The sequence below is a fragment of the Hippopotamus amphibius genome, chromosome 17 (genome assembly GCF_030028045.1).
Source record: "Hippopotamus amphibius kiboko isolate mHipAmp2 chromosome 17, mHipAmp2.hap2, whole genome shotgun sequence".
Classification (NCBI taxonomy): domain Eukaryota; kingdom Metazoa; phylum Chordata; class Mammalia; order Artiodactyla; family Hippopotamidae; genus Hippopotamus; species Hippopotamus amphibius.
This window is the reverse complement of record NC_080202.1, coordinates 38,237,341-38,264,627: the sequence shown is the minus strand read 5'-3', so window position 1 is coordinate 38,264,627 and position 27,287 is coordinate 38,237,341. Positions and strand designations below refer to the sequence as shown.

General features: G+C 58.1%; 1 protein-coding gene across 4 annotated transcripts in view; it reads left to right on the top strand.

Moving 5' to 3' along the window:
- SRCIN1 (SRC kinase signaling inhibitor 1) overlaps positions 1-27,287 on the top strand; it is a 71,278-nt gene that overhangs the window by 29,159 nt on the left and 14,832 nt on the right. For all 4 annotated transcript variants that reach the window (XM_057717099.1, XM_057717100.1, XM_057717098.1 and 1 more), the window contains exons 3-19: positions 436-534; positions 7,145-7,168; positions 10,860-11,055; positions 11,669-11,867; positions 12,327-12,420; positions 12,928-13,793; positions 14,824-14,916; positions 15,141-15,184; positions 15,489-15,676; positions 16,812-16,987; positions 21,705-21,835; positions 21,951-22,098; positions 22,426-22,672; positions 23,121-23,343; positions 24,962-25,116; positions 25,403-25,555; positions 26,165-26,287. In XM_057717099.1, coding sequence (XP_057573082.1) covers positions 436-534; positions 7,145-7,168; positions 10,860-11,055; positions 11,669-11,867; positions 12,327-12,420; positions 12,928-13,793; positions 14,824-14,916; positions 15,141-15,184; positions 15,489-15,676; positions 16,812-16,987; positions 21,705-21,835; positions 21,951-22,098; positions 22,426-22,672; positions 23,121-23,343; positions 24,962-25,116; positions 25,403-25,555; positions 26,165-26,287 — 3,159 coding nt within the window. The remainder of the gene's footprint in view (positions 1-435; positions 535-7,144; positions 7,169-10,859; positions 11,056-11,668; positions 11,868-12,326; positions 12,421-12,927; positions 13,794-14,823; positions 14,917-15,140; positions 15,185-15,488; positions 15,677-16,811; positions 16,988-21,704; positions 21,836-21,950; positions 22,099-22,425; positions 22,673-23,120; positions 23,344-24,961; positions 25,117-25,402; positions 25,556-26,164; positions 26,288-27,287) is intronic.

The window sequence follows — 27,287 nt, the reverse complement described above, 5'->3', positions numbered from 1 at the left end:
GCGTGAGAAGAACGTCGTCTCCCTGAGACGGCGGGGAAGAAAGCGGTGCTGTGGGGACAGAGGCACACTGGGGTGAGGCCCCCTGCGGAATGGTCCCCGTGTCTGCGGGGCAGGAGGTGACACAGCTCCCTTGCAGAGTGTCCGGAGAGACAGCCAAGAATTGAAGACAGGGACTTCAGGAGTTCCCGTGGGGGTGGCCTTGCCCTGGGCTCGAAGAGCCCCCAGCCTGACTGGAGAGAAAGACCTGGAAACAGGCCCAGGGCCCTAGCTAGAGACCCAGCCTTGGTAAGGGACTAGCCAGTGTTGCAGGGTCCCTCTGCAGTGGGAGCTCTGTGCCAAACTTGCCCCAGGAATGCCCCTCCCCGCCCCGTCACAGTCCCCCAGCGGCTCCTGCCCGCTCCCCCTAATGGGGTGTCCCCCGCTTCGCACACACAGGTTGGCGGCTGGACCGTGGACCCCGTGTGCCTCCTCAGCTCCCTCTGCTCCCACCTCCATGGCGACTCCGCCCCCTCCGGGGCTGGCCAGCCGGCCCAGGTGAGTCACCCACCTCCACCCCACCCCCCAAACCCATGGCAGACTTGGGCTTTGGGGAGGACATTTTTTGGAGGGGGGATACCCAGGATTTTAATTTTGCATCCCTTTCTCTTCTGTAGGAGCCCGCATTTTCAGGAGACTCCTATTCCCTGTACCCTCCCCCGATTGTCTAATTCCTACCACTACCTCCCTAAACCTGTGCCACAGGTTGGCTTTAGGGAAGGAATTTTTTTGAGGGGGAATAGTCAGGTTAAAAAACTTTTTTAAAAAAATCCTTCTCTCCTTTAGACAGGAGTACCTCTCCCCTCACCCCACTGGTTTTCAGGAATCTCTGTGCCCTGTACCCAACTGCCACCCCCACTGCAGATCATCTCATTCCTCTATTCCCACCCCATCCTCCATCTCTGAGCAGACCCAACCATCCCCTGACGTCTCACCAGCAGGAAGTTCTTCATGATGTCTCTCTCCCACCCTTCTTGCTATGTCCAATGCTTAGTTTCAAAATGTGAAGAGGACCTTGCCTCCAGCCATTTGTTCTGAACTGATTTCCCGATTCTTCATATGCTTCAGTTTCCCTGATGGGAAGATGGACAGGGGCACCCTGGGACAGGATCCTGAGGGCTCAGGCTCCCAGCTCAGGCCTGGACATTGCTGTAGGAGAAAAACAGGCATCTGACGCCCCAGAGGGGAGGAGGGGCCAGGGAGTCAGAGTTGCAGCAGGCCAGGGGCAGCCCCCAGGGGGCCTTGACTTGAGGGTGGCAGAGGAGTTGCAGTGGCAGAGAATTCAACGAGTCGCATGGGTGCTGTCTTCACTTCCTTATATACCCTGCTCCCCCTGGAGAGGGGCAGCAAGGGTTAACTTTTTCAAGGAGAATTAGGAGAAGGAAAAATGTGACAGCCTAGGAAAAGACAAAGCTCCAGAGCACGGACTTTTAGCTGTGTGTAATCCAAGTCTAGCAAGAGACCGGCACGTTTGGCATCACTCACAGGGCACCCAGCCTACTTCCTTTCCCAGCTCTTGGCCCTGTATTGACTGAACTTGGGGAACAGAGATGTGTCTGCCCTCAAGGCTAGTTAGCAAGTGGGATGGACTCATCTTGAGTGGCCACGTGTGCGGTGGAGGTCAGAGTGGCACTGGGACAGGGATGGAGATGAGGCAGAGGACAGGTGCGCTTCCCAGATGGAGCAGATGGAGCGTCTTGAGTTGCGGTGATACAGGGTAGTGAGGCTGGACTTGGTGAGCTCTGATGTCCCAGGTTATGAGGTCCCAGGGCTGTCCACGTCTGGAATCTACTCTGATGGAGGAAAGGGGAGAGCTTGAAGGGACCTTCACCCCAGGGCTTTGAAGTACAGAGAAAAGTGGCTGTGCACAGGACCCTGTTATCAGCTTGTACTTAGTGCCTATCACACTTCCCATTCCCCATGGCTGGGTTTAAGGTGCCTTTTTGTAAAGTGCAGGACCAGAGATGTTCAGCAAACGCCAGAGTCACACAGCAGAGCAGGATCAGAGGCCACGGAGGACATGTAGGCATCCTAGGCCTCCCAGACTTGGCTGGGAATTGAGTCACGGGAGAGCTAGAAGGGCAACAGTACACAGCCGAGACCCTGGTGGGGAGAGGCTGTAAACTCAGAGGGTGGCGGGTCCGGAGGCAGGCCGGTCTCCTTCCCCGCGCCACCCTAGGCCAGACCCGTTGGGGCTGAGGGCCAGAAGAGGACCCTGGGAGGGGACCAGAGGCCAGACTCCAAGCCACAGCCCCTCCCCCGCTTCCACTAGGCTGTCTAACCTCCCTCCCTCCTGCTGCAACCCGAGTCCCGGGCGGCGGGTCGGCGTATCGGGTGACCGCGGCGACGCAGCCACCAGCCTCCGCCGTTCCTCGGCGGGGCTGCGCCGGCGGGGCCGCGCCGGGGAGGGGGCCGGAGAGAGGATGTGCACGGCGGCGCGCCGTGCCGCGCCAGGTGGAGTCGCGGTTACCGGGGCGACCGGGGCCCGGGCCGGCTCGGCGGCGGCGGCGGCTCTCGCATTGCAGCAAAGGGCACCGGCGGCGGCGGCGGCTGCGGAGGCGGCCGGGGGAGGGGAGAGCCCAGGCGGGTGGGAGCAGGGGGCCGCCCTCCCTCCCCCGCCCAACGCGCGACCTGGGGCTGGGGGCCCCGAGTACACACCTGTGGCCGCAGGTAAGGGGGAGCGGCTGCGGGGGCCGGGGCCGCCGCCTCGGGGTCCGCGGGGCGGGCACACGGAGATGGGGGGCCCTCCCCACGGCCCCGAGCGGCGGTCTGGGCGTGGGGGGCGCGCAGGCACTTGCGGTTCCTGATCCCTGAGAAACGCCCCCTCCCCTCCCCCATCGCGTTCGCAGCCTTCCGCAGGGGACCGCCCCCACCCCGAAATGCGGCTGGCGCCCCCTCCCCCAGCCTCAGAAAGTCATGACCTTTCCGAGGTGCGCCCTCGCCCCGGGCTCAGCGCGGGTCCCGCAGCACCCTCCCCCAACACATACTCTGCATCGGGAAAGGGTAGGAGATGACCGTGTCGACGGGCACACCGGGGAGAGGGCCGGGAGTCGTGCACGTGCGTCGTCGCGGTGGGAGGCTGGCGCCCTCGCGGGGAGTTAAGGAGCCCCAGCCTCGCGGTGGGGCGGGTGAGGGGAGGCGAGTGTTTACGTGGACGCGTGTTCGCAGGAGTTGAGAGGTGGGTGTGTGCGCCGGTGCACGAGGAGTCAGGGGACTAGAGCGAGGGTGCCGACCCATAGGCTGCCCTCCCAATGCGGAGGATGCGTCCTCGTCGTCGGGGCTCGAGGTCAGGGAGGGGTCACGCACTCGCCTACCCTAGAGGAAAGGTCTGCCCAGGGGAGGGGAGAGACCTCAGCTGGCTGGGCTAAGGCTCCCAGGGGACACGGCCCCGCCCTCCCAGGGCACCGGGCCTGAGGGAGAAAGGACCAGCTGCAGGGGGAGGGAAGAACCCCACCAAGGGCGCCTAGAATGGAGGAGCGAGGGAGTTAACTGCTTAGCCCCCAGAGGGAAGAAGCTGTTTCCTCTTCTCACCAGGGAGTTTGAGGACCTCCTGGCACTGCTTCCTTGGGTCTCCAGGAAGCTCCCCTTCTCGCTTTTCTGAAACACTCGTTCCTACAGAGGGATGATTGGCTTCCATCTTATCCTCTTAGAACACCTCTCATTTTGCCCCAGCTCCTGTAAGACTCTTCCCTACAAGTGATTACCCCAAAGGGTCTCTCCTACTCAACCCTTTCTTTTTTTCACCGTGTCACTGTCCTCTGTGAAGGTGAGACCCCCCTCTCTGAATATGAGGGAGGGAGACAGCTTCACCCTAGTACTGGAGGTTTTCACTTGGGTTGGGGAGCCAGACCCCTCTTGGGCCCTTCCTGCCCTCCATCCTCCTTCCAGGAGGTTTCTGGTGCTGGGAAATTCCCAAGGAAAAGACCTAGAAGGCTGAGCTGTGCTGGGTGCCAGGAGATGGAAGGAGTATTCAGAGATATCCCCCTCCACCCATGGCTGGTCCTGTTTTCTTGGCATTCATTCATGGCCAAATATTTGTTGAGAGTCTGCTCTATATCAGGCACTGTATGGGGCATGGCGGGAGGAACAGACAGTCAGGAAGAGGGAGAGGAGTAAAGAGTGCTGGAGTTAGAGGAGGAGAGCCCTACCTTAGCAAACAGAGGAGGAGCCCTCTGCTCTCAGTCACCCAAGGCTGTCCCACGGGTTTAACACCCTGGAAAGAGACAGAGACGGGGGAAGGACGGCATCCCCAAGGACATCTCCCTACTATGGTTTTTCCCCTCTAAGGACACTGAGTTGCCAGGAGACTGTGCCTCACTCCTGGTGGGGCCAACATGAAAGAGGATCATCCTTCCCACTTTTCAGAGGTGACAGAGGGGCGGGATTCTGTGTACTCTAACAGCCAGCGCCCAAAGTCCCAGGACTCTGATCTCAGCCTCATTCCAAGTTCTCCAAGCACAAAAGCAGCAGCTCTGCCATCTTTACCCTCTAGTGGGCCTTGGCTGGCCTGTCCGGTGGCATTGATGCCACCCAGTCCTCTCCCCTAGCCCCAGCTAGTGACCCCTCCTTTCCAGGTCTGATTGTCCCATGGGTGTGCCCAGCGTTGCCTGAGGCAGGCCCAGGTTGAGGGCATAGCTAGCATGGCTGTAACCAGGCCCCATCCCTGCCCCCCTCCCGGAGACATGAGGTGGGCCCCAGCCATCTGCATCTACTGAGTCTGATGTGTTGACATTTGTGGGCAGGCTGGGGGTGGGGCATCTTCTGCTTCTTTTGAATCAGGAGTTCATCCACCTGACATGATGTCTGGGACATCACAGGCATGGTACAGTAGCCGAGGTGGCCAGAGGCACCACGACCTGGCTAGTGGGAGGAAGGAGGGATGAGACCTTCTCTTTGTATGTGTATAGTGTGTGTGTGCTGCTTTGTATGTCTCTGCTGCTGGTGTGTGTGTGTACAAATGTGTGAATGGGTATCCATGTCTCTGTGTGTTTCTATGACTCCCGAGGGGCTGGGGGAGCCTCTGTGATCCTGCTTGTAGGAGTGTGTGTGAGCAGGTCAGTGTCCATGCCGGGTGGAGATGGGGGTGCTTGTTTTGTATGAATGGGCTTGGTCCAATATGAAGAGCTCTGTCTCTGAGTTTCTGTTTTTTTTCTGGGGTTGTTTCTGACCATGGAGGGCTTTTCTCCAAGTGTTTGTGTCCCTTTGTGGGTGTGTCTTTGTTGCTCTGGGTGTGTTTGTGGCGATGTCATTATTGGAGGATGTCATTATGCTGAGAGTCTGTACACAGCTCTCTGTGTGGGGCCTGGTGTTGCAGGGCACTGTGGGTGGCCTGTGTGTACACGGCGTGATGGTGGTGGTGGATGAGGGATGGCAGCCTTCTCTGCAGAGCCGTCCATCACCACTGGGGCTGCAGGCATGACTCTTATCATAAACCTTCCCCTGCCCTCTTCCTGGCTCTGCCGCGCCCCTTCCCCCCCCCCCCGCCCCCACACCCTGCCATCACATGTCCACTCCCTCTGCTCCCCCTCCTCTTCCCAAGGCCACAGGCAGCTGTGGCTAGAGCCTGACACTCCAGTCCCCCACCTCCCCTCCCCTCAGCACCTCTGGGCATCCCCGGGCACCCATGGGGTAGCCTGTGTTCATAGATAGTTCCAGGCACTGGGTAGGGCACAGATTTTGCTGTCCCCTTCCTCTGCCTGGCATGTGACTATTTTTTGCATCTCTTGGAGCAAATGCTGTGGGGAGAGGTGGGGACCGTGGCCCAGATGGGATGGTCCTGAATAAACCTCTTCATACCAGCCCTAGCCTGGCATCACCCCCATCCTAAAGATCTGAAGCCTCCACCCCAGCAGGGCCCCTCTCCAACTTCTTTCTGCCATTAAAGTGTTCAGGTGGCACAGGACACCCTGCCATGGCGTCCTCCCCCCACCAGGGACCCTCGATGTCCCTCTCCTCTGCCAGTGGCTCTGAGGCCTAGGGAATCTGGTCTGCTGGTGCCAGGCACCCCGGGGCCAGGCCATCTGCTGCCTCTGTCTTCCTGCTGCGGCTGGCACCGGTCAGCAGGGTGCCCTCAGCTTTGCCAAGAACCAACCCAGCCTCCAGGCCACTCCTCCCTTGTCCTTAGCCATCTGGAGGGGCCTTCTGGTCTCCAGGGAAGGCAGGGTGACTCTAGGTTATCGTGAATGAGGAGAAACCTGAGGCCCCCATTCTAGGGGAGCAAGGAGCCCTCCTCTCTCACGTGTCCAACCACAGGACGTTGCCGACACTCCCTCGCTGCCCACGGCTCCGCATCCATCGCCCAGCACTGTGGGGTGATGTCATCTGTCCTTTCCCTGTAATCTGGGTCCATCTTGTTACACAGGCCTCCCTGCCCTGGCCTTGGCCCCCGCCTCCCTCTTCCGCTCCCTGCCCCATCAACCCTCCTGGGGTCCAGTCCCATCCTACTCAGCTTCACTCAAACGCTTTCTGCTTGGCCAACCAGTTAGCTCTAGATTCTTTCGCTGGGCATTTAGGGGCGCTCCCCTGGCCCCGCCCTTTCTTCCCAGCCCAGTCTGCTACTTTCCAAGGCCCTGCACCCCAGCCGAACTGGACTGTTCCCTCAACACACCCTGCACACGCCTCCCAAGGCCCTGTGCTCAGCAGGTCCTTCCTCCCAGCCTCCAGCTGCTCATTTTTTAAAGACCCAGCTCGAATGCCACCTCTTCTGGGAAGCTTCCCCTGGCCGGCCACAACCAGATGCCATTTCTGTGACCCCGCCGCTCCGATTCATCTCTGCCAGTGTCTCACGTGGTCCCTATATCACGGTCTTCTGCATCTTTTCCTGCCTGTAGCTCTCTGAGGACAGTTGCTGTGACTAGGTTACGTGGCTTATAAATGTCTGGAACGGTTCTCCCCTCCGCCAGCAGCAGGCGCGGAGCCCTCTCAGGGCCATCCCAGGCCTCCCTAGAGAATGGGATGTACCGGGCCTGGCTTCCTTCCTGTTTCTGGGAGGGTGGAGGGCCCAGGTCCCAGGGCTGAGTGCTGAGCACCAAGGGTCTCTAACCTGCCCCTGCCCCTACTCTCCCCTTCCAGTCTCCCACATAACCATCTCTTCTCTTATTTCCATCAGCAGCCAAACTACTGGAGTTTCAAGGTCAGTGTGTGGTGCTTCTGCTTCCGTGACAACTGCATGTGCTCTCCCACCCTTGCCCTTCCCTGCACATGCTTTGCACAAGGGTGTGCGTCTGCAAGGGACTGTCTGGGGTGGGGGGGGTGGGTCTTGGGACTGCAGGCTGGGGCTGCTGCTTTGAGAGAGCCTGGGTTCGCCTGCCAGGGGCTTGTGGATACAGTGTGGGAGTTTGGGCCAACCTTGCTGGGGATCTGAGCTGGGGATGCTCAGGCTTCTTCAGAACACAAAGGGCATTTGGAAATGAGAGAGGCATTTTCCCCAGCCTGGAGGGACTGGCTGCTGGCTCTGAGGGAGGGACCTGGACCCCATGATCTTACTGAGGGCCTTGTTCTCTGAACTCAGACTTCATCTTCCAGAGAGGTCCTGTGACTGTGATGGTTTCCTCATCCCTTTCTTACTTTCCACTGTGGGGAGCTGGTCAGTGCCAGGCAAGAGACTCATACCCCTGCACCCCCCAAACCTGTTGCCCAAGTGGAGGGCTGACCTCAGGGATGGTGCCTTCCTGCCTCCTCTGGAGAGTTTGGCCCATCCACAGCTGGAAAGCTGTCTGTCCCCTCCAAGGGCACCCTGCTGACCCCTAGGAGAGCACGTTCCAGGCCCTCCTCCATCTTTTCTGGCACCAGCCTCAAAACCAGACCAAGTTAGACTGCTGCTTGCATTCTGGAGTCTCGGGTCCCTCAAATCCTGGGCATCATGACAAAGGGTGGGAGGTATACATTCCAGACTCCCCCAGTGTCATCTTGCTCCAAGCATCTTGTTTACATGCATCCTCCCAGAGAGAAGTCCTTTAATCACATAATCATGGAATTGTAGCGTCGTGGCGTCAGGCATATAGCCTTTTTGTAGGAAGCAGTAGAGTGTAGTGGTTCAATGCATGGGCCCAAGGGCAAGGCTGCCTGGTGGTGAATTCCAGTCTGCTACAAACTACCTGGGTGACCTGGGGCAAGGTACATAATTCCCTGAGCCTCCGTTTCTCCTCTATAAAATGGAACAGTAGCTACATCACAGAGTTTTTGTAAAGATAGAAGAAATGCGAGTCTGCGTGTCCTAAGCACAGTGCCTGGCTCGTGGTGAGCCTTCCCTCATTAGCCATTAGCATCATGGATGCCGACTTGATTCCCAACTCGGAATCACCTTGGGAACTTGTCAAAAACCTTGAACCCCAGGCTCCAACCCCCAGAAATTCAGATTCAGTGAATGTGGGCACTGGAAAGAGTGTTTTCAAAAGCTCCCAAGTGATTCTGCCCCAGGCTGTGGACAGCCTTTGGGAACCTCAGATCCTGGTTTGACTGCCCCCACTCAAGGTTCCATCTGCCTGATCTCTGACCAGGAGTCATTGGCTCCTCCCTGGAGTATCTCCAGGGACTGGTGCTCACTGCTTCCCATCTTTAGGAAGCCCTTTCCTATCTTTGGAGAGCTACACTTGAATTACTGTTTTGTTCTCTTGCCATCTCCCTCATAGTCAGGAAGTCCTTCTGGATATCTCACTTTTTTTCTGTTCTGTTGTCCCAGCCCAGGGCTGGAGAGAAGCGCTAATGGGCTTTCTCTCTTCTCAAGAGGGTTTTCTACAAAGGCTGTGAGATTGAAGAGGTACCCAGAAGACCAGGATGGAGACAGGAACTGGTGGGGCAGGGAATGTGGGCCTCTCTTCTCCCAGGGTTCCCTAGGCAGGGGGCTGCCTTCTCAGTGCCTGGGATCCCTGCCTGCCCTTCATTCTGGCCCCTATTCCATCTTCTTATTGGCAACTCACTTGTGCCCCCCAGGCACTGTGGCCACCCCCTACTCTTCATCCCTGCTAGCTGCCTCATTCTGCCTGAATTCTGTAGCCCCTCATCCACACTAGCCTGGCAACCACTGACCTTCCAGTTGCCTGGAAACCCCATGACCACCAGACCTGGTCTGGTTCCCCACACACTGTGGGAAGAGAGAGGGGCACTGGCCAGCACTGGTGATCAGCCTAGAACTATGCTGCAAGGTCCAACAGGCATCCCCCAGTGGGCCCAGTGCCTACGCTGCCTCCCTCCTCCCCAGACCCGTGCCCACCCACTGGTCAAGGCATTGTGCTTGAGGCTGGATGCCCACTAATGTCCCCAAATCTGACCTGCTACATCCCTAAGCCCTTGAGGCCACTTTGGGGACAGCTGGGCACATTGTCCATCAGAGGAAGATGATCTCTCTTTTCGAGAGTGCTAATCCAATTGGAACATTAAACTGAGTTAATAAGAAGACAGATTAATGAGGGGTTAATCGGGATTTGGGGAAGGAGGGAGCCGAGGAGAAGAATAAATAATTCCTTTTTAGAGATACTTGTAGTTTTTTTAATTATAAAAATGATATATGCTGATTGTACAAAGTTCACCCAGTAGAGAAATGTATAAAGGAAAAAGAGAAAGCTCTGTCTCAACCCCAAGATAACCAGTGTTGATGGTTTCAAATGATTTGTTGTTGTTAAAAATAAGCACTTTATTTTATAGAAAAATACAATTGGGCAACATGATTTTTTTCTTGATAACATGTACCTGTGATACATCATCAAATATATATATATATATATATATATAATGTTACATAACAGGGAATGAAGTAGATGATTCATTATCTTTCTCCCTTAAATAAATGGGTTTCTGACAGCAACCAGGTTTGAGAGGAGGGGCTGGGACAGACTTGCAGGAGCTGTGGCCCTGAGCGACCGCCCTGGCTTTCAGCCAAAAGTAGGCTCTTGAAGTGCAGTTGAAATCAGGGTGTCCCCTCTCCCAAGGAGAGAGTAATCAAGCTGTCCCTGGGGCAGGGGATGGTCACGGGGTGACACCCTTCCCTAGCCCCAGCCAGATATCACCCTCAGCTGTAGCTTCAGGGCAAGGGGCTGCTGTGTTGGTACTGGAGGAGGCCTTTCTGGGAGGCTAGCCAGGTAGGTTGGCTGTGTGGCCGCATGTGCCCTGCAGGGAGGGACTGAGGCCTGGCACTTACGCCATGTGTGTGTGTGGGCTGAGCATGTGCGCTGCATGTACCAGGCAGGTAATCTATTTGAAACTGAGGTCCAGCTGGCTTTGGGAGGTTTGGTGTGTTTCTCCCGAGTCACCATAGGTCCAGGACATTGTGCCCAGCTCTGTGAGGGCCCATACTTCCCAGAGCTGGGATCCTGGGGTCCCTAGCTGTCTGCTTTCTCCCTGGACCCTGCTTCCTGCCGCCAACCCACCCCAACCCTCTGAACTCCACGAAGGGTAAATTCATCGCTCACAAAACCGCTGCTTAATTAATGTTTGGAACTAATGCCCCAATTTGCTCAACGATTCTGCTGCTCACCTCGGTGACAAATTTGTGTTGTTGTTCTTTGGAAGCTTAAAATAGCAGGCGTGCCCATGGCTCCCGCTCAGATGGTTTCTTGTCTGGCTTCCCAGGGTGCCTGAGTCCTTTGCCCACTCCTTACCTGCTGGGTGCCCTGGGGAGGCCAAGGCCCCAAGAGGTTGGGGAGCTCTCCAGCAGCCACACAGCTAGTCTGGAATCCAGGAGACCGCCGACCCCCCCCGCCGTGTGTGTGTGTGGGGGGGGGCGGGCTGGCTGGCTGGGGCTCCCCAGGCCTGGATGGGGACAGTAGGCAGAGGGCAGAGTGAAGGGGCTCATGCCTGGTTCCTCTCCCCCCGCCCTACCCCTGCAGACCCGCAGCTCACGCCACACTCAGGGAGCCCAGCCTGGGCTGGCAGACCAGGCGGCCAAGCTGTCCTACGCCTCGGCTGAGTCACTGGAGACCATGTCGGAGGCTGAGTTGCCCCTGGGCTTCAGTAGGATGAACCGCTTCCGACAGAGCCTGCCCCTCTCCCGCTCAGCCAGCCAGACCAAGCTGCGCTCACCAGGTACTGCTTGTCCATCTTCCCTCCTGGCCACTGGCTCCTCCCTCTGCTCTGCTCACCCTGGAACCCTCTCCATCCCATTCACCACTCCATCTCTCCTCACCCATCTTTCTAGGAAGCCTCTGGCTCCTTTCCCCTATCCCCCCATCCTTATCTCCCCCCTGCCCCCAGCAATCTCCTCCCCTCAGGGCCTCTCTCTCCTTGGCTTCTCTCTTCCCAGCCTTCCTCCACCACTCTCCTCCCTCACTTCTCTCTCCTTCAGCACCCCCTGCCCTGTCCCTCTTTCTCCAGCCCTCCTCTCTCCCACCCCCTTAGGCAGCCTCCTTTCCTTCATCCCCTCTCTTCTCACCTCTCTCCCCCTCAGCAACCACTCACTCTTAGTTTCTGCCTCACCTGCCACTTCCATTTCCTCGTCGAGACTCCAACCTGCCTGGGGTCGAGGAGGTGCCTTGAGAGGCCGGCAGCATGAAGAGTGCCTGGGTGCACCTGCACTCCGGGGCGGCGTCTGGCCTCAGACCCTGCCTCTGCGGGACCAGCGCGGCTCCCAAGGGCTCCCCGGACCGCCGGCGTGGTGGTGGTGGCGGCCCTGACAGCGAGAGCGGCGTCTGCTTCGCAGGGGTGCTGTTCCTGCAGTTCGGGGAGGAGACTCGGCGCGTGCACATCACGCACGAGGTCAGCAGCCTGGACACCCTGCACGCACTCATCGCGCACATGTTCCCGCAGAAGCTCACCATGGGCATGCTGAAGTCGCCCAACACAGCCATCCTCATCAAAGACGAGGCTCGCAACGTCTTCTACGAGCTGGAGGACGTCCGGTGGGCGTGGTCCCGGGGGGCGGGGCGGGGGGAGGTTCCCGTACTCCTCCACTGAGGGGGGTTCGACGCCGCAGGTCATTCCCCAGCCCCCTCCTGACCCAACCTCAGCCCGTCGTCCCCTCTGCTCCCGGAGCCCTACCGCCCCGCCCCCTTCTTCGGTCATCCCGGCCCCTCCCTCTCCCCTTTAAATCATCCACCCCTGCTGCTTGGCCTTGGCTTGAGCTGACCTGAAAATGGCTCGTGAGGCCGAGGAGGTGGACGGGGTGGAAGCTGCTGGGTGTGTGTGTATTGGTGACAGGCAGCCCGAACGAAGCACGGGATTCACTGAGCAAGGAGTTTGGAAGGGGTTAGAGAGCTCGTGGGCCCTCTTGCCACCTCTCTTCCCTCTGCCTGGAGTAGCTGCCCCTCCTCATCGCAGGGCTGGGGGATGGTGACCCTCTGCACCCCTCCCTCCCCCAGGGACATCCAGGACCGCAGTATTATCAAGATCTATAGGAAGGAGCCACTCTACGCTGCTTTCCCTGGCTCACACCTCACCAATGGGGACCTCCGGGTACGGCTGGGGAGGCTCAGGGCACTGGGGAGGCTGGGCAGATGGGGGTCCAGGAGCACAGAGTCTAGGCACTTGTTACCAGGGACAGCTTTGGAGAAGGGAACGTGGAGGCTGAAATAGAGGGTGACCTCCGTTAACTGGGGAGTCATGGAGGAGTCCTTCCCCTCATCTGCCACTTTCACCTCTTGTCTATCAGGATTTCTCTAACCCGCCTCTAAATATTCTAGGAGACCTCTCAGGAACCACCCCTTCCCTTTTTGCTTCCCATCCCCCACCATAGGGTGGGCTGGGGGTCGCTCCTCTGGTGCCTCTCCCTCTGCCACTTCTTCTTCCGTGCTGGGAGCCCTGATGGGAAAGGGGCCCAAGATACAGCAGGAGGGTGGGAAGGCAGAGAACAGAAGGGACTTCCTAAGCGTCAGGGGGCAGCCGCTGGCTTCTGAAGTAAGAGGCAAGGGATCCCCCCTTTGTGACCAGCCCTGTGGGGTACGGGGACTGTCTTCTGCACAGAGAGAGATGGTGTACGCGTCGCGGGAGTCGTCGCCCACGCGGCGCCTCAACAACCTGTCGCCGGCGCCGCACCTGGCCTCCGGCTCGCCGCCGCCGCCAGGGCTGCCGTCGGGGCTGCCGTCGGGGCTGCCGTCGGGCTCGCCGTCGCGCTCGCGCCTGTCGTACGCCGGGGGGCGCCCGCCCTCCTACGCCGGCAGCCCGGTGCACCACGCGGCCGAGCGGCTGGGAGGCGCCCCCGCCGCCCCGGGCGTCAGCCCGAGCCCCAGCGCCATCCTGGAGCGGCGCGACGTGAAGCCGGACGAGGACCTGGCGGGCAAGGCGGGCGGCATGGTGCTGGTGAAGGGCGAGGGCCTCTACGCCGACCCCTACGGGCTGCTCCACGAGGGCCGCCTGAGCCTGGCCGCGGCCGCCGGCGACCCGTTCGCCTACCCGGGCGCCGGCGGCCTGTACAAGCGCGGCTCGGTGCGCTCGCTCAGCACCTACTCGGCCGCCGCGCTGCAGTCCGACCTGGAGGACTCGCTGTACAAGGCGGCGGGCGGCGGCCCGCTCTACGGCGACGGCTACGGCTTCCGCCTGCCGCCCTCGTCGCCGCAGAAGCTGGCCGACGTGGCTGCGCCCCCCGGGGGCCCCCCGCCGCCGCACAGCCCCTACTCAGGGCCGCCCAGCCGCGGCTCGCCGGTGCGCCAGTCCTTCCGCAAAGACTCGGGCTCCTCGTCGGTCTTCGCCGAGAGCCCCGGAGGCAAGACCCGCAGCACCGGGGGCTCCTCGACGGCCGGAGCCCCCCCTCCCGAGCTCTTCCCCGGGCCTGGGGAGCGCCCGCTCGTTGGGTTCGGGCCGCCTGTGCCAGCCAAGGACACGGAGACCCGGTGAGGGGCTCTGGCGAAGCTCGGGGCTGCGCGGGTGGGGTGGGGAGAGGGGGCATGGCAGAGTCCGTGGTACTTTGTGCCCTGGACTCTGAAACCCGGGAGTCCTTGTAGACCCGGAGTAGCCTTGAGGGGTCGCCAGAGTACTTTGGACGTGGCAGGGAAGGCACTGGAGAGACATTTCATCTGCAAGGCCTGAGGGCTGGAAGAGAGGGCCCCAGACAAGGAGCCTGGAGACCTGGGTTTGCCTCGGTTCCCTGAGCCTCAGCTTCCCCAACTAAAACTGGGGTTGGAGCAGAAGTCTTTATTTAGTGCCTTTCCTGCTCAGACAGAGTGAGCCGCCATGAGAGCTGTCCAGCACAGGGCCGGCTGAAGTCCACTGGGGAGGGGCTGCTAGTAAGAGGTGGGGATGGGGAGAGAGGCACATTTCTTTAAGGCTAAGGGTGCAAGGCTGGAAGAGGTAACCAGAGCACTAACCTGCCCCTCTCTGCCCTTAGGCAGCACTGGTGAGAGGTGAGGAGAAACGATTCATTCACACAGCTTTCTTGTGGCCTGTGTGCCAGGCACTGGACTGCCCACTGTTTACGCCAAGTTGGGCAAACCTGACTCCTGCCCTGTCTAGAGAGGAAGACACAGCAAAAAATACTTGTTCTTCCCTTGCGCGGGTGTGCTTCTCAAGGCTGTTGGGGACTCTGGGGTAGCTGCAGAGAAGAGACAGGGAGGAGGGCACACCTGGAGGGGGAATACATGTGCAGAGGCCCAGAGAGGCCTGGGTGGGGCCCATTAGGGAGCCAGTGATGAGAGACGAGTTTGGAGAGGGAGGGGGCAACAGTCAGATGGGGAAGGACCTTTCCAGTGTCGGCGGGGGGGGGGCTGTGGATCCTTAGGCGCTGGGGCCCTTTGAATTGTGTGTGTGCTGGTGACTGGGGTGGGAATGGTATTTCCTCTAATTATCAATCTTAAGAATGGGGGTCTGGGCAAGAGGGACCCCATGCCCAGAGACGGGGTTGCTCAAAGCCACCGTCTTCCCCAGGGAGCGCATGGAGGCCATGGAAAAGCAAATTGCCAGCCTCACAGGCCTGGTGCAGAGTGCCCTACTGCGAGGTTCGGAGCCTGAGACCCCCAGGTGAGGTTCTTCTCCCAATACCACTGCCAAGGCCTGTGGTTGGGGCAAGAGGGAGGGGAAGGGAGCAGCAGGAGCCCTGGGCTCAGCTCTACCAGTGTCTCATCATGTTGCCCTGGGTGAATCCCTTCCCTTCTCTGGGACTCCATCCTGAGATCAGGGGACTGGAGGAATGTTACGGTCTGGGGCCTGAACCCCCTGATGGCCATCTTTTCCCTGTGCCACAGTGAGAAGATTGAAGGCTCCAATGGAGCAGCCACCCCCTCAGCACGTGAGTGACCCTTCCCCCTCTTCCCCACAGGTTCTTGCCCTTTCTGAGTCTCAGATTCCTAATCTGTAAAGTGGCTACATCACCAGGCTTCAATGGATAAATGGGTAGTCACCTTAGAGCAAGATGCCTTCGCTCTGGCACTTTGCTCCCCACAGAGTGGTTGACCACTAGTTGGGGCAGGAAGCCAGAGCCACGTCTCTCCCTGCTTACTGTGTGGGGTCAGGAATGGGGAGGACCTTACCCCGGCTCCTCCCAGGCTCACGATTTATTCCCTTTCTCCCATCCTCGTGGTCCCTGTCTGCAGCCTGCGGGTCAGGCAGCCGGAGCAGCGGGGTCACCCCAGTGTCCGGCCCTCCCCCGCCCTCGGCCAGCAGCACCCCTGCGGGGCAGCCCACTGCCATCAACCGTCTGCAGATGCAGCTGCACCTGCGTGGCCTGCAGAACAGCACTAATGACCTGCGCGGCCAACTTCAGCAATTGCGGAAGCTCCAGGTACCACCCGCCTACCCTGGGCCTTGCCCCTTGCCCCGCCTCCTCAAACCCAGCCCCTCCATAACCCACCCCTGAAACTCCTTCCCGCGAGGCTGCCCCATCCCGAGTCCCTCACCGCTCACGGGGCTGCTCTCCGAAACCCTCCTCGAATTCCGGCCACCTCGCTGCGTCTCTACTCCCTCACCAAGCCGCCACCCCTTGCCCGTGTCCCCCTCACTGAGCCCACTTTCCCCTTTCCTGAATCCTCTACGCGCTCCTGGAGCCCCAGTCCACTCCACTGAGCCCCCTCCTCCTGTCAGTATCCCTCAGGGCAGTCCCTGTCCCTTCCTGGCCCTCAGTCTTTCCAACCCTCCCTTGGGCGGAAGCCCTTCCCCCCAGATCCCCTCAGCTCTCCCTTCCTGAGCCCACACAGTCTTCCCCGGCCTGCCCCGCCTGGCAGATGGTCCCACCAGTCAGGAGCCTGGCATCGATGTGCCCGCTCCTCGAGAGTGCCCCAGGGCCCGTCAGGTGACAATAATGCGTAGAGACAGGCTGGAGAGGGGGCAGAGAGTTGCCATCTGGGCAATGGGTAAGATCTCGCCCACCCCCATCGCTGCCCCAACTCGGTCTTAGAACTTGGTTCAAGTGTTATTTTCCCGTCCCAGCCACCGAAACTCTATCAAACCCCAGCATTTGAGTCCTTCATCGAAGCCACAACCCATGCAGCCGCAAAGTGGGCAAGGCCCTACGTAGGGCCACCCCTTGCCCCCCAGATATCCCTACCCCGTTCTCCTGCCTCTTTATTTCCCCAGAACGAAACATTGTCCTCCGCCCCCACCATCTTACGCCTGCGCTGCAGCTAACCGCCACAGCCATGCAGCCGACCTTCTGCAGGGCCCAACCTGGCATGCCTCCCTCCACTGTCCCCAGGCCGTTCTCCTCCTGCCTCTATTCTTCCCCAGAACTTAGCCCTCGGCCTGTGCCGCCCACCATCCCACCCCTTCAGTGCTGCTCAGGGCCACAGCCGAGCAGCGGTATCTTCCGTGGAGCTCGCCCCGCGTCAGGCCGGCCTCCGCCCGCCTCCTGCTAGCCCCCTCCCTGCTGCGCGCCTCCATTCCCTCCCACCCCCGTCCATCGGTCCATCTGCGTCCCGCAGCTACAGAACCTGGAGTCGTTGCGCGCGCTGCTGAAGGGCACGGAGGCGGAGCTGAGCCTGCGCGTGTCGGAGGCGGCGCGGCGGCAGGAGGACCCGCTGCAGCGGCAGCGCACCCTGGTGGAGGAGGAGCGGCTGCGCTACCTCAACGACGAGGAGCTCATTACCCAGCAGCTCAAGTGAGGCTGGGCCCTGCTCGGGAGGGAGGGCAGAGGGTGCGGCCTGGGTGGCCAACCTGGTTTCGGGGGAGGCGAAGCTCCCTTCCTTCAGAATCACGGGTGACGTTGGTCTGTTCTGAAGCCTGATTTCCTTCTCCTTTGTGGCCTGATTTCTCTGTGACCCCCAAACCTTTGACCATCTGGCACAGTTCCTGTTTCCTTTTCTTCTGGCTTGACGCCTGCTTTTTGCTATGGTCTTGCTTCCTGATGGTCCACAGTCTGGCTTCCCCGTGGCCTGCAGCCTTACTATCATGTGTCCAGCTGCCCAATTTCACTCCTCTCTCTGCCTGCTTTCATTCTGGCCTGTAAGCCGTGCAAACTGACCCTGGAGTAGAGTATTCAGGTGGTGCGTTCCGGTGTGGCCAGCTCAGTCAGCTTGGTGCTGACCAGCCACAGTCACCACTGCTCCACGTGTCTGATCTCTGAGACCAGGTATAGCCAAGGAGAACCCTCTTCCCATCCTAGTGCAGCTGAAACAGGGCTCCAGGAATAGAGAACACCCCGCCCCCAAATGCTTAGACCTGGAAGGGTTAACAGAAGACAGTCCTCCGATCCAAATTTAGCAAATGGCTGTCTAGCCAAGATTCGATTGTCTGGCACCTTTGAAGGGAGAAGCTGCCTTCCGCTGTCCATCCACTGAGTGAGCAGCCCCAGCCCCCTGCAGCCCTCCCTGTTCAGTCCCTGGGGTCTGAGACAGAGGCCCTGCTCCTCCGTCTGGTCTCACTCAGTGGTACAGGGAACAAGGGACCTAAGGTCCAGCTCCAGTACTGAGAGGCTGTGCAGTCAGGGCAGTTTCTGCCCTTCTCTGGGCTTCAGCTTCCTCACCTGTGCCCAGTATTAAGATTTTTGCAGTTCTTTCCAGAGAGGGCTTGGGTTCTACTGGTCAACAACACGGAGCTGGGGAGGCTGCTCAGAGGAGCCCAGCTTTCTTACTAAGGTCATAATTGGCTGTATCACTTGCAAGGGGCTCCTTGAGAAGGGTCCCTGCTCCCCAGTGTTGGGCTCACACAGCCTAGAAGTACATGTGCATTTCAGTGACGCACAGGGCAAAGATTCCCATGACCCCTTGTGGCTGAGATGTAATAAGGGGCCATCCCACTTGGAAATAAGCTGGTGGCAGCCACTGCATCACCCCTGGTGTGAAAGCTGAGTGACAACTTCAGTCAGATCTCCAAGTGGCCTGATAGCTACCATCCCCCCTCACCCAGGGAATTCCATTTACCCAACTTTCCTGTCCTCTTTTTGCCCCTTTTTATTCAACACAGAGGAACTGGGTTGGAATTTTCAAAAGGAACTTTACTGAGACATTAAAGGAAAATAAAAGGAAATATAAAAGTACAGAGGCCGAAAGGATGAAAGGACATATTTATGCTCCTGTCATATGAATGTCTGGTCCTCAGCTTCCTGGGGGCCTCAGTTCTCCGGGATACACAGATTCCCTATCCTCTGCCCTGTTATCAAACCCATTGCTCAGACTGCTCACTTGAGGGAGCTTGGGGGCTGATATATTGCTTCCGGCAGGATTCTCCATCTACTTTGAAGGGAGTTCCTATCTTTTTTGGGTGGGACCTGGGCTGCACACCGGCACTGCAGTGGCTTCAGCTTGGCCAGGGTCGCCCCCTGCCCACCTCCCATAGCCTCCCTGGCATGAGGTCGGCCCTAATGCCCATCCTTACCCCTGCTCTGGCTGCAGGCCCTGTACACTTGCTCTTGCTCGGCTTCACTCTGTTCCTTCCTTTTGCCCTGGCATCTTGCTGGAAGTTAAGGCTGATTCTGTGCTTCACTCAGCTTGGCTCCCTCACCGGTCCTTCTAGCCAAGCACTTGAGCTCTGTCTAGACGTTGCCCTTGGGGGCAGGCTCTGCTGACTGAGATCTTTTGGCCTCTGGAGCCTAACATGGCCCAACCCAAGGCCAGCTTTGTAAGCACGTGGCCTGTGTAATCACACAGGGCCCCACACTTGCAAAGGCCTGTGCTTGGTTTAATGCTCTGCTGTCACTGTCTTGAAATTCTTCATTTTTAAACTAGGGGCAAAATCTTTAATTTGGGCCCCCCAAATTATACAGCTGATTCTGTCCTGACCCTCACCTGTCAACTCCTCTAGAACTAAACCTGGGTCTGGAAAGCCCCATCACTTTCTGATCCCAATGTCTAGACTTGGGCAAGTCTGGACCCACTTGGAGAGCCTGCCCTGGTTATGGGCCCCCAAACTTTGGCAGATCATATGATCAGAAAATTGAGGTGCCAATTGAGCCTAAGGGGGGCCTAGTCCCTTCTGCCTGAGAGCTGCAGTGTTATTTCCTCCTGAAGGCTTACTTGAGTCCTTTTTTAAATAAAGGTCTCTTCCTCTGCAGAGTGCTGTTTGGGAGTGACCATTTTACAAAACTGGCACACCCTGAGCCAGTCAGGTATCACACACATCAAAAAAGAGTTGTTCTTTCCCATGTGGTAGAGTGACGGCTGGGGGGGACAGTGGATGGGTGTGGGATGATGTTAGTCCAGTGTTGGGAAGAGATGCGACAGAACCCAATGGCTGAAGTCAGACAGGACTAGATCCTGCTTTGCCACAAAATAGTTGTGTGACCTTAGGCTAGTTACTTAATCTGCTTGAGCCTGTTTTTTTTAAATGCCAAAGCCCATTGTTAGGGTAGCTTAGTTAGTGTAGCTAATTAATTAGGTTAGCTGCTGTAACAAATTGTATAATGGTTCAAAAGTAATCAATATAGCTTTGTTTCTCATGAAACAATATTGGTGGGTTAGCAGAATGGCTTTCCTCCATGCAGTCATTCAGGGACCCAGGCTAATGGAGTTTTGCCATCTTCAATATGTGCCTTCCAAGATTATCCACAGGGTCGTTGTCTTTCAACCAATAGGAAGGGGAAATGAACATGGAGGAGCTAACATGGGAGGTTTTTAGGGGCCTGACCTGGAAGTAGCACGTACCCCTTCCATTCAAATTCCATTGGCTAGACCTCGGTCCAGTGGTCACTTCCACCTGCAAGGGAGGCTAGGAAATGTAGTCTAGTGTCTGAGCTACTGTTTGTGTGTAAACTGGAGGTAATAATGGTTCCCACTCCCAGGATTTGTTGTGTGGATTAAATAAGGTAAAGAAAGTGAGGAGCTGAATGTGCACCTGGCATGCCGTAAGCACTCAGCACAACATAGCTCTCTAACTGGTAGTGCTGACTCACAGGATTTTGTCCTTGGCTCCAATTTGGTCTGTCTTTTCACCCGCTAGTTGGATGAAGATGTATAAAGCATGCTGATAAGCTTTGCTGATGACACAGAGCTTTGAGGGGAAGCAAATCTGTTGGATGGTAGAACTGAGATTCAAAAGTTGTTCCTACCTGGCTTGTTGAGCTGAAATCCAACAGATGGGATTTGACAGGAATGTATGTAAAGTCCTGCATGTGGGTCAGGGATGTCAGTGACTCAAGTACAGACCAGAGATGACCTGCCTGGGCAGCAGTTCCTTCTTTCACTTATTCATTCCTTCCATAATTATTTACCAGACATTTATTCTGCTTCAGGCACCATGCCAGGTGCTGGAAATCAGAGATGAATTGGAAAGACAGGGTGTCTGCCTGCCTAGAGTTGCTTAGCCTGGCAAACAGGAGCTCCAGGGAAGAAGCAGACCCCCAACCCCAAGTGTAGGGAATGGGGGAGAGGTTCTCACTGGGACCTGAGCGTGAGTGGGAGTCACACATGTGCGTGTGTGTGTGTGTGTGGAGTGTTCCAGGCAGAGGAAATGGCATTATAGAGGCCTAGGGAGAGCAGCACATACGAGGACCTCAGCAATTTTGGATGGTTCTAAGCAGAAGCAAGGTAGACAAGGAGGACAGTGGATGTAGCTGGAGGGGAAAATAAGAGCAGCTCCCAGGGACTGACCCCTTGCATTAGCTCATTTAATCCTACAGTGGCCTCAGGAAGGAGGAGCTCTTACCATCCCCAGTTTTGGGGGTGAGGAGGTTGAGACCTGGAGACAGTCGGTAACTTGTCCAAGAGCTCTGCTGGGTCAGGCAGGGCTGGGATTGGAATCTGGATCTGTCTAATACCAGAGCCAAATTTTCAACTACTACCCTCATGCCCTTCTTGGCTGCATTGAAGAGTTTGGATTTTAGCCTCAGAATGTTGGGATCCATTTCGAGTTCAAAACAGGTGGTGGTGACTTAGTCCGATTTACATTTTAGAAATATGTAGCGTTTTAAAATGACACAAGCTCAGCATAAAGCATCTGAAAATTGAAAGCAGCTTTGTTGTTGAGGAAAGAGGCCGAGTGTCTGGATCATTTGAGAAAAGGTAGACGGATGCGGCAGTGCCAACCTGGAAAAGAAGAGACCCTGTAGGGGCACATGCAACTGCCTCCGGTTCTCTGAAAAGCTGCCAGTTTCTCTGCTGTGTCCTTGGCATAATGAGAATCAGAGGATGCATGTTATAGGGAAGGAGATTTGGGCTGATATTGCTAAAGATCGGAACTTCAAAGAGGGGACCCAAGGCACCTGTTAGGGAGTGCTTCTGAAGTCTCATCTCTGAGGTTTGGCTTTCTGATTTCACTTGGGCTTGTGGCCTGGTGGATGGCTTTTAATTTTGATCTGACTGGCCTGATTTCTTTCCAGCTGCTCAATTTCAGGGGGCTGGGCTGGGGCCAGAGGGGATGAAAGGGTCTTTCTGTGGCTGCAGTGACCTGGAGAAATCGGTGGAGAAGATCCAGAGGGACGTGTCCCACAACCACAGACTGGTGCCCGGGCCTGAACTGGAAGAGAAGGCGCTGGTGCTGAAGCAGCTCGGGGAGACGCTGACTGAGCTCAAGGGTGAGCCCGGGGGCGCCCCCACGCCCATCCCAGGCATTGTGCCCGCACCCCACTGCCCATCCTCCCAGTCCTCGGAGCTGCTGCCTCCCCAGCTCACTCCTTCGCTTCCCCTCAGCTCACTTCCCAGGCCTGCAGAGCAAGATGCGCGTAGTGCTGCGTGTGGAGGTAGAGGCGGTAAAGTTCCTGAAGGAGGAGCCACAGCGCCTGGATGGGCTACTCAAGCGCTGCCGTGGGGTCACAGACACGCTGGCCCAGATCCGAAGGTCATTCCATCCCTGAGCTCTTATCTCTGACCTCCAGTTTCCCATGGGGTCACACATTGGGTCTGGTCGATAGATTGACCTGACCGCTTATCCCGATTCCCACAAGGGTCACTGGATCTGCACCTCAGCTCTGACCTGTGACCCCTTGCATGTTGTAGGCTTGGCTCTCCCATTTGCCGGTTGCAGTCACTCCTCCCCAGGCCCTTCCACTTGTCCTGCAAGATCCCAGAGCCCTCCTCAAGCTCCACCTCCCCCAGGCCAGGCTTCCCTCCCGTGGGGCCACCACCCTGCTGGCCTCACAGCTGCTCCCAACTCTCCCAACTCCAGGCAAGTGGATGAAGGTGTGTGGCCACCTCCCAGCAACCTCCTGAATCAGTCCCCCAAGAAGGTGACAGCCGAGACTGACTTCAACAAGAGCTTGGACTTTGAAATGCCACCCCCCAGCCCTCCACTGAATCTCCACGAGCTGAGCGGGCCGACCGAGGGGGCCCCTCCGACCCCCAAGGCGGGCAACCCCTCCAAAGGCCTGGACACTCCTGGCAAGAGAAGCGTGGACAAGGCTGTGTCTGTTGAGGTGCTGGTCCCAGGATGGGGGGGCCGGAGCTGGGCTCACACGTTCTCACCACCGTCCTAGGTTGGCAAGTGCCAACACGTGGGGACTTGTTCCTGGGGGATGATGAAGTCTGAGAAGCATATTGAGGGTGACATTAGTCCTGCTAGACAGAAAAGCATATTATAAACCTATGATAATCAAGGCAGTGTGGTGTTAGCATAAGAATAGATTATGTGCTCAAATGAAACAGAGTAGAATGTCTAAAAGCAGGTCTAAGTTTATCCCGAGAGAAGTTTGTAATGAAGGTGGCATTGCAGGCTCGCAGGGAAAACATAATACTCAAGGAGAAGCCTGAGGCTCAGACCAGACGGAAGGCTTCCTTGCCATTCCTTGCATGTGTGGCTGAGGCGCCAAAGGTCCAGGAGCAGGGCAGCCGCTTCAGTCCTGACTGTCACCCCCTCCTCTCAAGGCTGCCGAGCGGGACTGGGAGGAGAAGCGGGCGGCCCTGACCCAGTACAGCGCCAAGGATATCAACCGGCTGCTGGAGGAGACTCAGGCAGAGCTGCTGAAGGCCATCCCTGACCTCGACTGTGCGAGCAAGGCCCACTCCACCCCTGACCACAAGCCCCCCAAGGTCCCCCACGGTCAGAAGGCAGCCCCTCGAACGGAGCCCAGTGGGAGGAGAGGCTCAGGTATGGGGGCAGGTAGGGGGCTGGCAAAGAGCCTAGAGGAGGGGAGCGCCAGCCTCGGGAGGTTGATGGGGGGGGGGCGCTTGGGAGTGAGACTCTTTGCGGTTGGGCTGCCAGAGAAGGGAGGTGCTGGCCTGACCCTCAGCCACTAAGGGAGACCCAGAAGGATGGGGTCGTGCTGGACTCCATCCAGGGATTGTTCCCACTGCCCTGACTGCTGCTGAGAGGACCACGCAGGGAGGATGAGCAAGTCCAGGCAGAGGGTCGTCCGCCTGCACGTTCTGACCGAGTGTGTGTGCCAGGAGCGAGGCTGTGCTGAGACGGGGCACAGCTGAGCGATACGGACACGGTTCCTGTACTCCCCGAGCCTGTGAGCTCACTGGGGAGGAGAAACCTGAACCAGAAATGGCAATTGTCATTCACTCATTTATTCATTCCTGCCACATATATTTGTTAAGCACCCACTATGTGCTAGGTGCTGGGGATGAGGAGATAAGACTACTTTCAAGGAGCTTAAAATCTCGTGGGAGAATAATACTAACATCTGTGTTTATCAAGCACTTACTATGTGGCAAGAATTGCTCCAAATGCTTTCTATGTATTAATCCTTATAATTCTGCAGCAACCCCAGGAGGCAGGTACAGTAATTATTTCCATTTTACAGATGAGGACACTAAGGCTTAGTGTGGTTAAATAATCTGTCCCAGGCCATACCTAGTGTGTAAACTAGAAATAGGATGCAGGTGCTAAATGCTGTCCTAGAGGAGACCCTGGGAGGGCAGGAAGGGCTTCCCATGGGAGGGGACTTTCCATTGGAGTCTTACATTTCCCTGGCCAGTGAGAGAGGGCATTCCAGGGAGCAACAGCATGTACAAACGCCTGGAGGTGTGTGTTTGGTGTTGCCCAGCTGGGTCCAGGCCAAGGAGTAGTAAGCAGAGCTGAAGCGGAAAGGTTGGCAGGCACAGAGGGTGCTGGGCCAAGGAACTTGAACATGGTTTGGGGTCATGGGGAATCACTGGGGGACCAAAGGCAGAGGAATGTCAGGCTTGAGTGACGTTTCTGCAGGTTGCCCAGGATACAGCCCCCACCCCAGGAAGAACGGGGGGAGGGAGGGAGAGCCTGGTGGGCGGGGTCCGACTCTTGGAACAGCACTAACCATTCTCTCTTGATGGAGAAAGGAGGAAGATCTGTGCCGGGGCAGGGCTGAGGGGCAGGCAGGAAAGGGATGCAGCAGAGCAGCGATTCCCAAACTGGAGTGTGCGTGTGAAATCACCAGGGGATCTGCTAGAATGTGGATTTGGATTCAGCAGCTCTGGGTGGGGCCTGAGCCTCTGCATTTCTAACAAGCTCCCAGGTGCTGCCAATGCTGTTGTTCCCCGGACCACACTTTGAGTAGCAAGGGGTGAGAGTGCTGTAAGGGGAGGAGCAACAGGGCTTCGGGCTGGATTGCATGGGGAGGTAGGAGAAAAGGAGGAGGGGGCCTGTGTCCTTTCCCCTGAGCTTTCCTCTCCCCTTCTCCCTGGAGGAGGAAGCCAGGTTTATCCCAACCTTGGAGTCAGATGTGGCACACAGACTCCAGGGTTGTAGGTCCCCTGACCCCCAGCCCCTTGGCTGCCTGCAGATGAGCTGACAGTGCCCCGATATCGCACAGAGAAGCCCTCCAAGTCACCCCCGCCGCCCCCTCCCCGCCGGAGCTTCCCCTCCTCCCATGGCCTGACCACCACACGCACCGGAGAGGTCGTGGTCACCAGCAAAAAGGACTCGGCCTTCATCAAGGTACCACGACCACTTTCGTAGGGGACGGGGGCTTGAGTTGGGGGGATGCCTGAGATGACCTCTGGAGACCGTCTAGGGTGGTCCCCTCTCTCAGAGGAAGTGGAAGGAAAGAAAGGAGGCTGGCCAGTGGTGACTCCACTTCTGGCTTGGGCTTCCTCCATGGGAAGGGCCTATCCTGGCAGTTGGGGAGCTGAGGCAGGTGGGAGATGGCCTGGAAGTGATGAGGTCTAGGAGATGAGCTGGAGGGAGGCAGAGCCTGGTCTTGACGGGGGCCGGGCCCTTGCAGAAGGCCGAGTCTGAGGAGCTGGAGGTGCAGAAGCCCCAAGTGAAGCTGCGCCGGACCGTGTCCGAGGTGGCCCGCCCGGCCTCCACACCCCCCATCATGGCCTCTGCCATCAAGGACGAAGACGACGAGGACCGCATCATCGCAGAGCTGGAGGTGGGTCGGGGGCACGCCCGGCCCCTGAGTCGTCAGCCAGGCCCCTCCCTTGCCCTGCCAAGCTGACCCTAGGGTGAGGTGCCCAGACTAGGGCAGAGGGCCGGATTCTCGGCCCCCCACTGAGGCTGGTTCAGGATCCTCTCCTTGTTGCCTCAGTTTTTCTCCTCTGTAAAATGGGGGAGGGGGTCTAAAGTCCCTCCCTGCATGTTGGAGTTTTCTGTTGTAGTCTCTGAGACTCCCCCACTGTTAGACTGCCCTGACACCTCCTGTGCTCTGAGACCCCCACGCCTAGTGTTCTGAGAACAGAAGCTCTAACAACCTCCTACCCATGAGCCTTGACCTCCTCCCAGTGCCGTAAGTCACCTAGACTCCAGGGTTCTCAGCACCCCTCCCTGAGAGGCTGGAGACCTGGACCACCAGGGCCTCTGGGAGGAGACCAGTCACAGGGCAGAGTGGCCAGTGGCCATGGTGAGGGGCCAAGGAGTGAGGTTTGGGTGCCAGTGCCAGCCCGGGCCACACCCCTCCCCGTGAGTGTCTGGGTCGGAGCCCAGCACCCCCGTCCTCCCTGTGGCCCCTCCTCCAAACCTGCCCCCACCTTCTCCTCCCCAGGTGTTTGAGAGAAGCTCAGTGTCTCCCCTCCCCCTCATGCCCCGCCGCCAGCCGATCCCCACCTTGCTGTCCCCCCAGGACCCGGGGCCCCCCGGGGGCTCAGACCCGGGCCCCACCTGGAAGGTAATGGGCTGCCCCCCACCTCTCACAGCGCTCTCTCTGCCTGTGCCTCCACGCTTCCTTGCCTCACGTCTCACGCTAACCCCCTAGAACGCCCGTCACATCCCCAAGTCCCGCCACTGCCACAGCCTCACCCACGTGGACTCACCCCCTCCCCCGCTCCAAGGACAGGCGCATAAGCCTTCCTTCCCTCTCGAGACTCCAGCAGCCCGGTATCTGGCGGCCCCTTGGGTCTGCATTTCCTTACAGTCTTAATTCCGGGTCCGGCCCATGGTGGCCTGGGTATTTTGTTCCAATTTGCAGCCAGAGTTTAGGTCTGGCCCAAAGCCCAGGTTTTGTCTTGGTCCAGGATTGGAGTTTGGATCTTGCTTGTTGCATGACTTTAAGCCCAACTCAGAATCTGACTTTGTCCTGAGCCCTTGCCATCCCTGCCCCCGTCTCCTCTATTCTGCTGCCTTGCACTGGGGGCCAGGACACCCAGGAGGAGGGCTCATTTGCAGCCTCTCTCCACGCCACGTGGTCAGAGAGCTTGGGATGGAAGAAACCCGTGCCCTTCCTTGGCTGCTGGTTCTGTCTTTCAGCATTGGAGAGTTCTGCCTTCTCTCTAACTTCAGTCCTTGCTTCTGTCCTGCTGCACTTATTTCCTTTTTATTCTTTCTTGGGAATTTGGGGGTGACCTGCTGTCTGCACCCCAGGGGACTGTGCTTGGGGAGGGGGACTTGGGGGTGGGGGGCAGTGGTCTGGGAATCTTTCCCTCTGCCCAGTCAGGTTGGAGCCGGAGGGCCTCTGCTCTGGGGAGGGGAGCTGCCCATGCACGCACGTGTTCACCTGCCTCACCCGCTACTCTTGGCCACCGCGGGTTCTGTGTGGCCCCCACCCGATTTCTAGCCTGGCTTGAGGCCTGTGGCGCTTTGGTTCCCTGGCGGGGGGAGCAGACAGGGACCAAACGGGTAGACAGTGCCGTCTGCTGGGCAGAGGATGGGCACAGAGCAGCCCGAGGAGC